Raw genomic sequence first — 17190 nt, 5'->3', positions numbered from 1 at the left:
TTTACCCCAGCAAGCAAAAGGGGATACTTCTGCTTGCTGCACACAAAAGGAATTTCGTGGTAACACTTCCACGGTGATTATTTTATGGCTCTGGGAATGGGAGCTTGGGATATAACCTACAGTGTCAAAGCTTACCCTGTGACTAAACACTCATGACAGCCGGATGTCAGTCAGTTAAGACATCCCAGAATCACAATGACAGAGTTCCATGATGTTCTCTCAGTTGATGCTAGAATCAGGTCTTGAGTTTCAAGGAAACACAAGTGATTAAAGAATAAAAATGTCTTACAACTAGCTAGGTATCAGGAAAATCAAAAGGAAAAAACCCTCAGAAGGCTGTCTTGGCACATCCATCAACGTCTATGTTATATTTTACAGTTAAATCTGTTATCAACATCTTTCAGTGACAGATTCCATAGCCTCCTTACAGTGCATATCTGTTCTCAGTGTTGGGTCACTCCTAAGCTTTAACCTGAACATTTCAGTTTACAGAAGAAGCTGAAATTTCAACCTACTTGTTCCATTAGCAGAGCACAGAGAAAACCCTTCTAAATCCAAGGAAACAAGCAATGTTTTAAATGCCACATGCCAAACAAATCTCAAATCAGACCTGTGGACCTGCAGGAGATAGGTAACATTCAGTTGTCCAGCTCTCGTGCACATTCAGATAAATTGAGTCACTGGGGTGAAAACACAGGTGGCTACCTGTAACTCAACTCAGTTCTCAGGTGGAAGCTGAGACCTGAAAACTCTTAATGCAACACGAGTCACTGGCAGGCCTAGCTGGCAGGTTCAGCAGTGGGTAAGTCTCTTAGAGTACACTAAAAGAATGGAAACTAAAAATTTCACCACTGACTTATCCTTGTATCATAGTGCAGCCTCAAGATGAACCTGTGAAGGCTTAAAAGTAAATTCCCATCTATAAAAGAAAAAAAAAAAAAAAAGAGCATCAAGCTTAAACCAAATTAAAATTCTGTAATTCTGATAATCTGAGTTCAGATTCTCTTCCACCTACAGATGCTGCAGCACACATGAAGAACACGGTATATTTTCTAATCCTAATTCTTTATAGTGCAAGCAACTGTTTCATTGTCCAAAATTAAGGTTGAAAGAGGATGATGGCATCCTGGTCAATCAACCAATGAAGGGTACAATGCAGCTTTCCCTCCCTAAACTGGCCAAGGAACCCATCCCAGAAGGATTCTGGACACGGGGCCATGCTCATACAGTTAGCTTACCACTGCTGCAACTGTCATATTTCTTGGTCTGCTGCTTGGTGACAATGGGTGCAGACTACTTCTGTTTGGAGGTCCAAAGCAGGTTGTCTCTCTGAAGAGTGCCAGTATTCAGATCAGAGTTACTGTCCACCTCTGTGGATCTGGAAAAAACCTCTAAGCTATCACCGTGGCTTTGCACATTGCAGCTCCCGACTGTCTCACGTGATACGAATTGTATGAAAATACACACCCACGTGTACATAAAAGACGGGCCCTGCCCTCAAAGCACTTACAATTTAAACCAGCAAATGAGCACTGCGTTTTACACCAACTGCCACTTACTCTCACCCTAAATGGGACAATCTTCCACAACTTTCAGGAGTAGCAAGTGTTGCCCAGGTGACTCTCACCGGGATCCCTGTCCCCCACCTTCACAACACATTTCTGCGCACATGAGCCTGCCCTGCACAAGAGCAGAGGCAGTTGCCTCACCCCCAGTACATGCTGAGCTACAGCTCTGTCCTGAACACATCTCTCATCCAAGCTCTCCAGGTGGAGCACAGCACCAGTAGAAATCTATCTCTGAAGGCCCCTGCTCCCCAAACCCTAGCTTTGTCCTTAACTCTCCTGCTGCCCTGCAGTACAGTAGAGGGGAGCCAAAAGAAAAGCTCATTACACACAGCAGAGAGAAGTCAAGTCACTGTGTCTTCCCTCATATGAGAACACACTTACCAGCATGAAGGAGGGTTGCACAAACTAATCCCACAGCAGAGCTATGTAGAAAGCACAATGTTGCAATATATGAATGCTTTCATAGTTAAAAAACAAACTGGAAAAGTGGATGGCCACAGTACGGTGGCAGATCTCTTCTGTGTTTAGAGTCCTTCTAACTCAGAAAGATGGCAAACTAAACTTAGTTTTTGAACTTTGGAAAACAGAACAAGATAAAAAATACATCCAAAAAGGTCTATTGCAAAATTATTTGTAAGAGTTTCTTCTACTCCATGAGTGACAGTTATTCAAATTAGAGAAGACGTAATAGCAGCCTCTGACTGGGTGTCACAGGAAAGCAATCAAACATGGATTAGATGAAATAAGGATGGAAGTCCCCTCCAAACTCAGGCTGTTTTATTCCCAAAGAGGTAATATAAGAAAGCTTTAAGGGGAACTAGAGGCAGGGAGGGGAGAGAAGAAAGAAAAAGAACATAAAGAAAAATAAGTCATCTCTAAGCCACTATCACTTCAAGTAATGCCTCCATAGCCTTCTGCCCACTTACTAGTCTAGGACCACAGAAATACCCAACTCTTGCATCATCACCGCATAAATCGTCACTGAAGTCTATCAGTCACGTGATAAACTTTCCGGACAGGAGAGAAAAAAACAGTACAGTTTTCAGATATTTCTCAGGGAAGTGTGTGTTTGCTTTGAGGGCAGGGCACCTTTCAGCTATGCTAGCTAAGAAGTAACAGGTAAGGAGGAAGACCTCCATCCCTGCAGGAGTCTGTATATTGTGCATTTCTGCAAGGGTCATCAAACCTCCTACCCTGTCTGTGCATTTATCTACCAACTACTTTAAAAAAAATGCAGTAAATGCTTACATAGCACAGAGATCATAGGAATCTTCAATCACCTACATAAAGATTGTCAAGACAGGTGATAGAGGGGATATAGCTTGCTGAGCTTTCAGATACTCTGTTGTGCTTGGTATGTAACACTGCAAAGGCCCAAGAAGTCCAAATTCTGAAAAGTGTTAGGGTTTGTTAGACCACACCAAGAGTTCCAGTATTAAAGTAACTGTTTAAATTTTTTAGTCTAAGTAGTTTCCAACATATGATAACGAAATTAAAATTGTACATTGTTAAAAACAAACAAAAACAAAAAACAAAACCAAAAACAAAACAAAACAAAAACTTTTGTTAATATCTAAGTTAATGGAGAATCAACAAGTACAGGATATTTTAACAAAGGATTTCCACAGTGTTTGAGAAAGAAGGGAAACCACACATCTGTAAGATTCTGTAATATTCTGTGAGCTTGGACACAAGGATCAGCCAATGTGTCACAGCCTGTCAAGGAACAGTCACTTCACTGTGGCTAAGTGGTCAGGGAGAAAACACTGAAAAGGGAAGTAGAAATGCCCCCCAACTCTCCTGAACTCTTAGAACTGGACCTGTAGTTTTCTCAGGTACAAGAAGCATAGGAGGAAGCCCTGGTTATTATTCTTCTAGAGGAGTATCTGCTGCTACTGTGCTGCTTACAGAGTGCTTCCACCAGGGTTAAATATTCCAAGTAAAGTGGTGAAAACACTGTAACACTCAGATCTCGCTGCCACTGTGAGACAAGCTAAATTTGCCATATGGCTTTGTGACCCCACCCTTGTAAATCAGCTCGTTAATCATTATCGTCATAGAGGTGATAAAGCTGTTTTATAAGCCTACACTGAAGCAGTAACATTAACTACTTATGTAGAGGCTGGTGTATTTCTCTGCAGATAAGATTTATTGGAAGGCCCTCTCTTTAAAGACACAGGTTTGCCTCATAACCCTCCTCTGGAGCTCCAGCAATCCGTTCCACTTCTTCCTCCAGTCTGATTTACATGTCAGACACAAGTGATGCCTGGAGGGGATGGGTTAAGTGATATGAAATCCCTAGAACACCTTGAACTATAGGTTCAAATCTCAACTGGATTGTCCCAGCCTCTTTTCCTGACAGAATAAAATTTATGATTATTTCTCAAGGCCAGACACACTTGCCTCTGTCTGAGATACGGACAAAATTTGCTAGGAGGCACTTACGCAATGCAGGAGAGACATGAAAAGGCCAAGAGGCACTGAGAAAACAGAAGGGGTAGTAGACATGAAGTTCATTCACCACTCCCAATCGTATACATGGAGGGGTTAGAAAGTCCTTTTAATTACTGGGATTAGTGTCATAAACATGCTGGGAAGAAGGAAGCTATCTGAAGGAGCAGTCAACAACAGTACACAGCTCTCCACCACCTTCTGAATTCATGGCTTCTGCCTCCTCCTGGTAGTTTTCTTTCTAACACTGGAAACAGCTGGTTTGAATCCAGCCAAGCCAATCACTAACAAGCTCAGAGGTAAGCTTCAGCTATGCCTGGACTTTGGAGTATCACTGAGAATGTACTTCCTGCACTGAATGAAAAGGAAAAAAAAAACTCCTTCTGAACAGGCTGGCTTAGCTTCATCACTTTGCCCACCACCCTCCAAGTTCTACTGATGGGAGTTCTGTGGAGGAAGACCAAACACCCAGCAATCTTTCTTCACCTCCAGGACAGATGAGAAGTATTATTTTGAAAGAACTATTAATGATTTAAGAAAATTAGGCTGGATAAAACACCTCAAGAAACCTCCAGTTTATCCCTCAGCCTACAGCCCAACCAACAGACTTGCTTAAAAACTTCTTGTCACAGCGATTCCCCAACTCTCCAGTGCTCGCAACATCTAGAAAGCTTTTCCTAAGAAAAAGATCTCTTTTGCTGCAGTAAACTTTGCTTCACGCTCTATCTCCTATCCTTACATTGCGCAATACGTTTCAGAAAGCATTTTCTGTTGAATTCACTTCTCTCACAAGTGATCTCTGTTGCACATGTGGAAAAGCACAAGCAGAACAGGGTGCAGGAAGGCTACAAAGGTTGCCTAATCTATCTGCTAATTGCAGAACAGGCAGGTATTTTACACGTGGAGATCAGACATTAAAATGCAAAGGGTAAAATGGAATCTCCACCCTGTGACAGATTTCAGCAGGGTCAGAATTCCTGGCGTGAAAACATTGACTTGGAGACAAGTGCTAAAATATGCTTAGCTAAGGATAATGCAAACTGCAGAGCAGAGAAAGGGAAAACACATTCCCTGGCTGGGAAGTTCCTAGTCATTTACATCTAGGGAACAGACAATGCTCCTGGACTGTTCATTTCCTTGAGGATTTTTTCCCTTCCGTTCAACAGATTCTTAACTCTGTGAATTCTTGTTACAATTTCAATGCACAATTAATCTTCAGTTCAGAGGAAAGGGAAATGGAAGGAGGAAGGATGACCATGAGGCAAAAGCCCCAGAGAGGCAGTTATCAGATCTCAGCTCTGCCCCATCTTTTATGCAATATACTGGTCTGATCTGCTTTTCCTTGCTCCACTCTGACTTCCAGTCACCTATTTCAGATTGCTTGCCTTGTTTATTTAAATTGCAGGTGACTTAAGGGAAGAATGATTTCTTAATATTTGTGTGCATGCAAACCAGAGTCACTACATGCTGCTGTAAAAGAAATAAAAACAGATCACAACAGTAACTTAGGAAAGCACAGCTCTGTACTTAGGCCCTGCTTGTGTTTGTGCTGAACACAACAGGGGCTGACCAGCTACATGGGGAGGGGAAATGTGGTGCTTTGGTGGAGGACAGATGCAGCTTGACTGATCTGGGTTAACTGAAAGACTGAAAGCACTCTTTTTTTTTTCACTGTGGCCACGCTAAGGGCCACAACCCTAGCTCCCAACACAAAGAATGATTCCACCCTACCTTTTCTTTTCCCTTTGCAGCCTTTGCAGATCCCTGGCTGTCCCACGGGCCTGTTCGGCCAGAGGTACAAGTGGTAGCAAGGTGGATGGGAGCAGGTGAGGCCAGGGACTCTGTTCGCCAGCTGCTGACACCAGTGAAAGGTGCTGGCTCTGACACACCTGCCGCCATTTTGCCACTGCTGGCCTTGACACAGACAAAGCGACATTGCGCAGCCACGCATTGTGCCGTGCTAACTCATCGCCCACACAGGGCAGAGAACATCCCGAAAGGAAACCTGGGGATAAACACTGTGAGGAAAAAAACAAAAAACAAAACCCAAACAAATCAAACCACAGCAGAAATGAGTGAGAATGTGAATAAACAGAAATCACTGACTCTTTTTGACCTCCCTGCACTGGCAGTCCACGCTGAGGGCAGAGACATTTGCTACTCACAGTCCTTCCGAAAGGGACCACTTAAAATGCTGCACTTTAATTTTGCGTTAAAGTGATATACCACAAGTAAGCCACTGTAACTCTTTGAGGTATGGGGAAGAGGAAAATAAAAACAATTTCAAGAGCAAATGCTGTTAATCTCTGGCAAGCACACCTAGAGACAGGGGGTACAAGCAAAGACGGATTTACATTGGCTGGGGGGGGAGGAACAAACTGGGTATATATTCAGGGTTTATCCTTCAGTCCAAGTGAATTTATAGCAGGAGGCAGAGAGGATGACAAGGTCTCTCCAAGCCCTCCCCCACTTCTCTCATGGAAAGGAAGAAAAGCTTGAAAATTCAGTGGATCTCCCAGTTCGAGCTGACACAAGTGGGAAAGCCAGAATTGTCTCAGTATAAGCAATACACTGGAAAATCACTGGTGTCGGCTCTACAACCAGCCCTGTAAAGAGACTTTGGCCCTGCAGATTCTGTCTTTGCACTCATGGCATTTTAGTCCTCTTCCCTCCTTTCTCCTTCCCCCAAGGTTTCCAGGCAGCTACATGTCAATTGTGTCACACCCTGAGTTCTCCTAATCTTGTCGCAGGGATGAATTATAGGTTGTTTTAAGAAACAGGTATTCAAGCAAAGGTTAAAGGCTATTTTAATCAAACAAGGTTGAAAGAGTAGCAGGAATTTGGCTGGTAGAGAACAGAAAGCACTTTCCTCAGCTTAAAAACTGTATGCGACTCTGTATACTCACACAAGTAAATATGCATTCAGGCAGAGAGCCTATGTACTCCTTTCTCTCTCTCTCTCTGTTTTAAGACTAAGCAGGCAATTGCATGCTGAGACATTAACTTAATCTACATGCCTACTGAGTAAGACATTATTTCATGAGTGACATCACAAAGGTAGAAACGCTTCTACTTTGCACAGGACTGGATCGGTGCATTTTAAGGAGGAGTCCGCTTTGGGCTTTAGAGCAAGAAAGCAACATACCAGGAAAATGGCTAGGGTTACTCTGAAAAAAACTCTGTGAGAGCAAAGTATATTTAGATATTTTTTTTAACCCCTTTTTGATCCAAGCAGGTAATCCTGAGACACTATTTTGTTTCTTTGGGAAATTCTGTTTCTTGGGATGTTAAGTCCTGGGAGATGGCCAGCTGCCTCTCCTGAACAGACATTGTATGGGAAGTACAGCAATGAGGTTAGCACCCAGCTTTTCACACAGCTAACCCTGATCTCCAGTTCTGGGCCTTTCATGATGCACAACAACAAAGAAAAAAAAAATCATGGTTAGCATGAAGTAGTAGAAAAGGGGTAGCTTATATTACTACTGAAGATAGTAGCAATATTAACTTGGGGGGCTCAAAAAACTTTAGATGATCTCTTCAGATCTCAGAAGCTCTTGTGACCCACTGGCACCACTGCTGAGCTGTTTTAAACAGTTTCACACTAGAAAGCTACACCCACCAGAAGTGGCCCAGGTTTCATATTCATGTGGAAAAGCACCACATGTATTTAACAAGGCCTGTTGAAAACTCTGGTTTCGAGCAGATGCAAACCCAGTCCTGCTGTTAAAAGCATTTATTAACAAACTTGCTATATCTCCACACTTCTCCAAGACTTTAGCACATCTAATTAAACTCAGATGAACTTGTCTTCCTGGCTGCCACCTGCCAAAACACTCCTGGCCGGCTCTGCTGTGTTCTCCACATGACCATGAGCCATTCTCAATGACAACAACTCCTTTCCCCAGCAGAGCTGTGGTAAAAAGGAAACACCAGTAAAATCCTTGCCATTACCACTAATTGGAAGGTGAGCTGTCAGCAGTTTGGGGAATTATACACACACCTGGAATATCAGCTAACCTGAAGAGTTTCCTGTTCTGCCGAAAGACATCTCAGTGCTAGCATACTCCAGGGAGTGACAGAAATGAGTGATAAAGGAGCCACAGCGAAGTATACAAACTGTTTAGTTGCTGTTTTGGTATCAGACCTTTTAATATTTATGAAAATACATGTCGTGTATCTTTTCCCATCCTAGAATTACTTCCATAGTTTTCTGTTAATGCAACTACCACAGTTGTAATTACACAGGACTTAACAAAAGGATATAAAGATAGCTACTAACATTACGCTGTTATGGTCCCATCATAGAATGGCCTGGGTTGGAAAGGACCTTAAAGATCATCTAGTTCCAACCCCCTTGCCATAAGGGGGTCCAAGATGCATTCATTTGCACAGAACTAAGTGCTTCACAACCTTCACACATTTAAACTGCATAACGCATTTGCTGTAATGCCAACAACTGACTCTTAAGACTTATATCTGAACTAACTGGTCACCCCCAGCCCCCTTCACTTGCAACAGAGAAGCAGGCTGCTTCCCTCCTAAAATACATTTAAAATAGGTGAGAAGGACTATCTCTCCAAAATGCTGCTTTCCTTACTTTGACTTTTATCATGTCCTGGATGACTGTTTTAAATATACACATAGTAAAGTGGGACCCATTTTACCTTAGTCCCATTACAAATGACTTGTCCTCTGTCTCCGAGAAAGCCTGCAACAGAGCTGTGAAGAGAGTCCAGATCTCCTGTGCCTTAGGCTGAGAACTGGACCAATGTGCAGATGAACTTGACCCATGTGTATGTTTCTCACCTCCCCACACAAACATCTGTCTCTGTCTCCACCCCAGCAAATATTTAAGAGCAGGGGCTGTACCTGACACATAAGTTAAAACCCATTACTGCTTTAAACCAGTTCTACTTTGAGGATTGTCTTCCTCCCATCCTGTGGTCAGCTAAATACTGATAGTAACGCATCTCAGGACTTGCACCTGTCCCACATGACCGTGTCAACAGCTTGCCTGTGAGGTTGGAGATGTAAATCAATGTTTTCACTACCATGCTGGATGGTGAACTGTGGCAGCTATGAAAGAGGTGCCTTGCATTTTGCTGCCCTTGCTGAGCTCAGTGAACTCCTGCAGAAAATTGTGACAGACAAATTTTCAGCCATCTCAGCAGGATTTCACAGCCAGGCCTGCCAAAACTCTAATTCTCCTTCTCATCTGCCACCTCCTGCCCCTCAAGCAAAATAAGGGCTTGTCTAAACTTAAAAGGATCTGCTAGTACAGCTACATGGGTAAACCTCTTTGGTAAATAAATGTTTAAGCTGATACAGCTTATATTGATTCACTGAATGAAACAAATGATGCCAGCAAGAGACCTTCTTATTTATGTAATTGAGTTTGCACTAATGCTTGTACAGGTACAGCAATATCCATTAAGAGTATGTGTTGTGTTGGTTTTGTTTGCTTTTATCACGCACCTATGCCAGTAACACTTCTAACCTTAGACCAAGTCCAAAGTATTTTAGCCAAAATTGAGCTTTGTCAGTCCGTATAGCCACATGCACACCACTGGCTTTCACCAGCACAAGAACGTGGGATAGATGCCACATCCCGTCACTTCCCTGACAGACACTGCTGTGTTACCAGAAGTTTGTAGCACAGACCTGGCTCCTAACAAGAAAACAAAGAGTGAGATTTTTTTTGGTAAGTATGTCCTAGCACAGTACTCTGTGACGAACTCACATCCTCAGTGAGGGTTAGTATCATTCAGAGTCCATTGAGAAAGGTCTCTGATTCTTTTATACCTCAGTACTCAAATACAAAAGTAAAGACAAGAGGAAATTAGAAAGCCAATTATAATGCCAGCAGCACCTCCCATCAAATGAGGATCGTGCAGTTTGCATATATCTACTTGGGGGAGTGTTTTATGAGTAAAGAAAAGAATACTGCTGAGCAAGGACAACACCACTGATGGATCTGGAAGTCATCATGCAGTATGTTTTAAATCAAAGCCAAGCACTTCCCAGTGACTGTACGAGGACCAAATGATCAGAAAACAAGTTTTAAATATGAAAAAAAAAAAAACCACCACGCAAGTCAAGAGCAAAATTCCCGTATCTCTTCGCAGTCTTTAATATTGTCAGGACTCATGAAACAGGTTGTCTAAATCAACCTGAACTTTTTGCACCTGCAAAAGTTTTTTGCACCAGCAAAAATGCTAGACAGACCATCTCCAATTGCCTCCATCTCAGCCTAGGAAAATACAGAGAGGACATATTTGCCACTGGAAAAGGAGGTATGAAAAAAGTACAGGAAGGATTAAAAGCTTGGAAAAGTGAACCAGCCCTAACCACTTTGTTTTTCTAAGGCTTCTTAATCCTGGTCTAACGATGTAACAGGCTCAAATTAGGTGCAACTTACGCTTCACTTGAAGTTCATTCTTCTTTCCCCCATTTCTTTTAGGAAACATTACATGTATAAATTAAGATTTTCAAATTGGGAATGCTTCTGCTAAACCAATTTTTCATGTAGTCAAAAATCCTATCAGGTGCTGTAATCAGTACTAAATGTGTCAGAGGAAGATGAAATCATTGATCTGTCTGTCAATAGGGAACACATCTCCCTAATCCCCTCAGTAAGTAATGTGTCTATTCTGAAACCTTATAATCTCTTTATTTTGTGTAGTGTAACTGTGGACATTCTCATTATGGATACTTAATCCTCTCAAATATGATAAACTTCTGGCCTCAGTAATATTACTATGGCATTAAGTTCCTCATGCTCACTGTGTGTTCCTCAAAGAAGAACTTCCATTAAGGATTTTTATGCATATCTCATATTCACTATATGACCTGTGCTATAGCACCGTGAGAATGGGGCTGTCCTGTTTACCCTTTCTCTCCATGGTTCTGCACACTGTCTGTAGGTTCATCTACAGGTAGATAGTCAGGAAAGTTGATCTGAATTAAATGGATGTTTTAATTAAATGTTAATGGTTATTATCTACAATGTAAAAATGGATAAATTAAATCCATTTCATTACACCCCTGTATGGATATAAAAATTAACAATGAAAATGGCTTTAATACAATTTAGCTCACGTTGCTTCCAAAGTAAATGGATGTAAACCAGAGAAAAGCCACTTATATTTTGAACAGTGTTTTGAATAACAGTGTTTACAGCGGTTAAATATAGTTCAACTGATAATTTAAAATTCCCATAGTTTGTCTCTACAAACATTTTTTCCTGAGTGTTCACATGTAAACAAATCTTCAGACTGTCATCTTTTTAAATCTCCTATCTCACTCAACATTTCCATCCTTGACATCCAGTTATTTTTGCTGTTACATTGCTCCTTTTTATTTTACCGTATGTTTTCAAGGTAGTGCAATCAGGATGAAATAATTTCCACAATTAAGAGTGTTTCTACAGAAAAGAACACCACTGAATTAATCTTTGCACACTTGTATATACTGCTATTTAACATAAAATCCAGGCAAGATATTAATTGTTCTGTGTGGATTAAGCACCTGAATGTCAAGCTTGTCACAATAGCTACTTCAAGTCTGTTACTCATAAAGCTCCTGTTAATCTAGAATCTAGTTAAGTAGCAAGAATCATTTTTCCTACGAAATGCAAGATTCTTGTCTAAGTCAGCTTCTATACAAACCAATGTTTACCGGCGTAAAAGCTATTAGTTTTTATAAAGCAGTTCCACAGTCACAGAAAATTAATAGCTATTTTGAACTCCAACTTGCATGACCTGTGTCCACATGTCCACAAAAACAGTGGACATGAGTAATAGCAGCAGAGAACAAGTTCACACCTCCACTAAGTTCATGGTGATGCTACCCTTGACTTTGACTGTATCATCAGGAACTATACAGCACATGAATAAGAGGAATTATTTTTTCCAGTGTACAACGTATGCTTAAAACAGTAATTGCAAAAGTGAATACTTGCTTCGTAACAAGTAGAGGTTGTCCTTCTTAAAGCTTTCGTTGCCTGGAATAACTCTGGATAAACTAGCTAACAGAGGAGCAACAGCATTTTAATGGAAGGCTCAATGGTGATGCAGGACACATTACTCACGTGAGCACTATAAGGAAAAGTACCTTCTCACTGAAAGTTTAGCAAGTTTCCACAACTAATGACATTTTGTATAATTTTTTCCCCCTTTCCTTTGAACCTCAATGTAGGTCTTCTCCAACAGAGCCCTCTCCAAATTGATCCAAGTGACAACCATCCCTAAGATCATCAGATACCTCAAATGTCTATTCAGCCACACCCATTAGGTCTAGGCATGGAGATTTGTTGAACTTGGAAAGAGGTTTAAATTGCATTTCTTTTTAAAATAGTATTGTATGCTGCTTCATCTTGTGGCTAACAGGCATTTTATTTTTTTTTTCCACCTGAGAAGAGACATTTACAGAACATTTCTAAAATCCAGTTGCTTGGTAGAAAATGATTCCTCATTTTCTAGGATCTTTAAAGAGTACTTGGCTTGGAAACAAATCAGAATTGAGCTGTGACTAACCAGGGTAAAGGTTGCTTATATCTGCAAGATTACCCCTCTCTGCTTTTCTAATTCACTCACCATGTCTTATCTTTCCATTAATCTTTAATAAACCTTTTAGTTAATTCCCTAAACACACACAATATACATGACAGCAGGATACAGTGCAAAAGCAGCCCATGGATATGAAGAAATAGGCAGTAGAAGAATCAAAAAGAGGAGAAACTTTTAGGATTAAAAAACACCCAAACTGCAGGCCAGTGGAAAATGATGAGCAATCAGGAAAAAGCAGTGGTACAGGGAAAACTGGGGAGATCGCAGTGCCTTTTAAGGGTGCTAGTGTTTCTTTGGCTGTGGGATACATTATCCTACCAGGGCCCTCCACCCCCTTCCAATCTGGTTACACTTTGACAAAAACAGGCAATCCAATTTCAAACTTGGAGCCTCTGAAATGTGGAAAACCCTCCCTAGGCTGACAACAAGGATATGGCTAGATTAAAAGGTAAATCCAATTTAACCAACCCCAGCAGAAATGGTAATCAAATTATACTGCCTCTAAATATGATAAATTTGGGGCTGGGGCCCTCGGGGGAAGAGAAGGTGTCTTGCAAACACACAAACACAAAGAAACATGCTAAATGGAACTGCTAAATCAATGGATGAATTGTGACTTCTACCCTCCCTTCTTCCCTCCCACAGGGTGCTTGATAAGCTGCTGATTGCTTCTAAAACATCTACTACCAATGTTAGGAACTGATTATGCAGCTTACAAAGCACTGGAGGCTAATAGACAGGCCCACCAGGGAGACTGCAGCTCTGGAGTTAAGTAGCTTGCTATTTCATGGCTTGATTATTAGAGATGAGATAGCAGAACATGCTGAAAAGATGTGGAAAGTGTTTTAGACCTCAGATTTTTATTTTATATATGGAATCATTTCCGTTCTGTCACTTCACTAGCCAACAAAAGCCATTTTTTTCCTGTGGTTCTGTAGCTTCCAGTTCTGAGAGAAATCTGAACTACCTCAGCTTAAGGTGTCAAGTGAACATCCTGACCTGACTATGCTGCCTGCTACCCTACAGAAAAGACATGGTTGGACAAGGAAAACATCAGTGGAAGAAGCTTAAAATTAAGTGTTTTACTTATTGACAATAGCATGAGAGTGTGAACACAGATGGTGCCTAGGTCAGCTAGCACATCTTACCTCCTTGCTTCCTTCACTGTGCATCTAAGTACTGCAGCACGTTCACCCTGAATTCTCTTTCCTTTCTTTTCAGCTCTTTTTGCCAAATTCTTCTTGTTTAATCTCGTATGCGATAAAACCGCTGTTCAGGCAGATACATTGCAAGGTGTTCACTTAGCTCAATCAACACCAACACAAAGAGACATTTTTGCTGGCACATTCTCTCTTCCATGGCCATGTCTGTCACACCAGCATTGTGTGGTGTAACTTTGTGTAGCATACTTGTTGAGCTTTTTCTTTTTCTTTTTTAATTTTTGTATGCCTAACAGACTTAGTTAATAAGCATGTTGCACCAGGGACTGTACAAACCCAAATTCCTGAAGAACAATTCTTTCAAGCAAAAAAGTAAATACTACTTGTCACTACTTGTCTAAGGTCGAGCCTTAGACAAGCCTTCACTGCTCAGATAAACATTTCTCCCAGCAATGTTCTGTTTGCAGCCCACAGTTTTCTTTCACAAGCTCTTTCCAGCCCCATTTCAACATTGCAGCTCTAGGTTTTTACTCTTTCAACACTAAGTGATGGCACCATTAACCCATTTTTATACCAAACCATAAACCTGAGATGGCTTGGAAGTAAGGCTACTTATGTTTTGGTTAGCTAGAAGGAAGAATGTACAGTCAGCATTGAAGATATTTAGTAAGAGAAAAGTAGAATTAGTTGAAGAAACTTACCTGCTGGAGGTCTGCCAGAGAATAAAGATGGATTTGCTGGAGAAGATACTCTCTGGGAAAGATCCTGAAAAAGAGAAGAGTGGATGCACTGACATGCTTCCAAAGGATGGCTTTTTGACTGGGAAACTCAAAGATTTCCTCTCTTCCCCAAAAGACTGCAGAACAATATTAGAGAAGGAGCTTGTCAGAAACTGGAATTGCATTCCTCGAACCATCAGCAACTATTCAACATTCCTCAAGGACACAACAACTCCACAATTTCCACAATGAAAATGAATGTCATGCAGGGGCAACTGTAGGTAAGCACGTACCACCACATTTCCAGTTGTCAAAAGGTCGTCCAGAGCACAGAAGGTGTTTCTTTTAAAGAATTAACCCAGTAATAACAAGTAATTCAAGGTACACATTATAAGTATTTCTGATGGGTTTTAGCCAAAGATTCCTGGCCTCTTAAAAAGCTGTAACTCAGCATCAAGTGCAATCTCTGTTTTGTTTTGTGGTTTTCTTTCTTTTTTTTTTTTTTAAACTGAAATAAATACATTGGGAAACATGTACATGCAGATTTTAGTTCAACATCTAGTTTACTGATATCAATTCCATTTTGTATACAGAAAATCTGTATTGGTATAGATTTCATAATGCTCTGTGTGACAAATATGTATTTTCCTTACATAAAACACAGTTTCAGGCAACACCATTGATTATCTTCTGACATACCTGTGCTGTAAAGCTAAATTATGGAAACTCGAATAAAGAAGAGATGTCCTTAGGATGATTTGCAGTACAATGAACAACAGGGTTAAAGTAAAATTATAGAGAAAAATGGACTTTGTAAAGTTAAATGTATATTAGCAAGAAAAGTTTATGAAAACCTATGCATCTGCCATAAAGATACTGGGAAGAGAGAAAGTGCATCTAACTAAAATGTCTGTCTTTGTGTAAACACACAGAGACACAACCAGCCAAACAGTTTTTTTTGTTTGTTTGTTTTTTTTTCTCCACCTGCATAGAACAAACTTAGCACCATGCTCTGGTATCCTACAGAGAAGAGAATCACATCAGTCCTAGGGAAAAAAAAAAAAAAAAAAAAAAAAACAACAGTATGTAAAGATGAGCAACTATTTTACAATCCATGTTGCTTAAAGGAGAAACTGTGAATTCAGTTCCTATATTACCATCATGCAGTTTCAAGGTAAAACAAACAAAATTCATGATCTCACTAAACATATGAACAAAGCTTTGACGAACATCAGTTTGTAAAGGTAGAACTGAATGAATAGATAGACTACTGGACAGGTACTAAAACACCTTACGATACTGAAGGGTTGATTTGAACTTATATGATGATAATATGAGATTAATGAGAAACTGCAGAGGATATCAAAAAAATTTAGAAGCTGGGACAACATTAATTAGCTAAACCACAGATCAGCAGGGCCAATAATATCAACTGCAATGTTCGACAAAACACTGCATCTAGGAAATAATGGAAGCAACCTGGTTCATTCTGCTCTTAGCAGTTTTCTTAACTATTTTAAGCTGATGCTTTCAAAGTTGTCTCAGAGGGACTTTTCACTGCTGTTAAGGTGAGTGGTGCAAAGCCCCATCCTCCTTTTTGTACTTTTGAAAAAACCTAAGCTTTATCAGGCTGGGAGAGGAAGAGTCGTGCAAGCAAGGCACTGACAACTGGGCGCTGCCAATTTCATGGCACTCTTCTGGAGCAACACTATGCCCTTGCTCCTTCTGACTCACCAAGCACATCTGCCCTACCCACCCAATTCTCAGCTGCAGTCTCACTGGGATACTGCATTTTCCCCCTTCAGTTCCGTACACTATGCCATTGCTCCATTAGAGGTGATTGTGTTGCATTAGCTCTGCTGCATCACGCCTTCACAATACATTTGGCACAATGTCAAAGACAGCTAGAAAACAGTCAAAACCCAGGTATCAGACAACATGTGACATTGAGCTTCCTCATTTGCACATAGAAAATTATTAAAATTGATTGCTAAGGAGTCAACTTTGAACAGCATTTTGAAGCTATTAGCATTTTTCAGCTCTGATAGAATTTATCTCATTAAAATTTCCCCATCATTCTCCCCTGATCACACAGGCAGGCACGAAACAGCATGGTAGCTTTGCCAGGAACTCTATTATTTGCTGACGCCCTTGCAGCACCATTAAGGAAAATAATTAGCTAATGAAAGATTTCCTTTTTCAGGCTACAGAAAGTCTGTAGCCTGAATAGCCTATAAGGCAGAAACTGTAAATGACTAATATCAATGACTAATATCACGTTCCCCTGCCTTCAAGGACTGCATTTTATCTGCCGCCAGTTCTAACTCCTAAAAAGTGCACCGATGAAGAGCAAACCCAGGACCAGGCAACCACCTTTGTCACGGAGGTCTCAGCCAGCACAGTCCCTGCTGACAGTCTTGCTCTCCCTGTATCCTCCTCTCTGGCCCTGAAAGATGTTAGCTTGCAGTAGCAGTTCTGCAGACCCCGCATCCAATATTCCTCCTCCCTTCTAAATCTATTTCCAGGAAAAGAAGTCGGCACCGCCTGCCCAGGCTTATGTAAGGCACAGACACACACAGACGGATGGCACTCCAGTGAGAGGAGCACCTATTTCATTGCTATGGAAACTGAGGCATAAAAAGACCCTTAGTAAGTAAGGGGCTTCAGATTTGCAGTCCTTTTATTGACTCAAAAATTACAATTTTTTGGTTGCGGTGGGCCACAG

At 41.0% G+C, this 17190-nt stretch overlaps 1 protein-coding gene across 1 annotated transcript in view; it reads right to left on the bottom strand.

The window, feature by feature from the left end:
* The window catches only part of PLEKHM3 (pleckstrin homology domain containing M3), a 77740-nt gene that overhangs the window by 21233 nt on the left and 39317 nt on the right, over window positions 1-17190 (bottom strand). The window contains exon 5 of the mRNA XM_084523051.1: window positions 14448-14511. Within this exon, the coding sequence (XP_084379177.1) occupies window positions 14448-14511 (64 nt within the window). The remainder of the gene's footprint in view (window positions 1-14447; window positions 14512-17190) is intronic.

This window comes from Aythya ferina (assembly GCF_964211825.1).
Source record: "Aythya ferina genome assembly, chromosome: 6".
In the NCBI taxonomy this organism is placed as follows: domain Eukaryota; kingdom Metazoa; phylum Chordata; class Aves; order Anseriformes; family Anatidae; genus Aythya; species Aythya ferina.
This window is presented reverse-complemented; position numbering and strand designations above follow the sequence as displayed.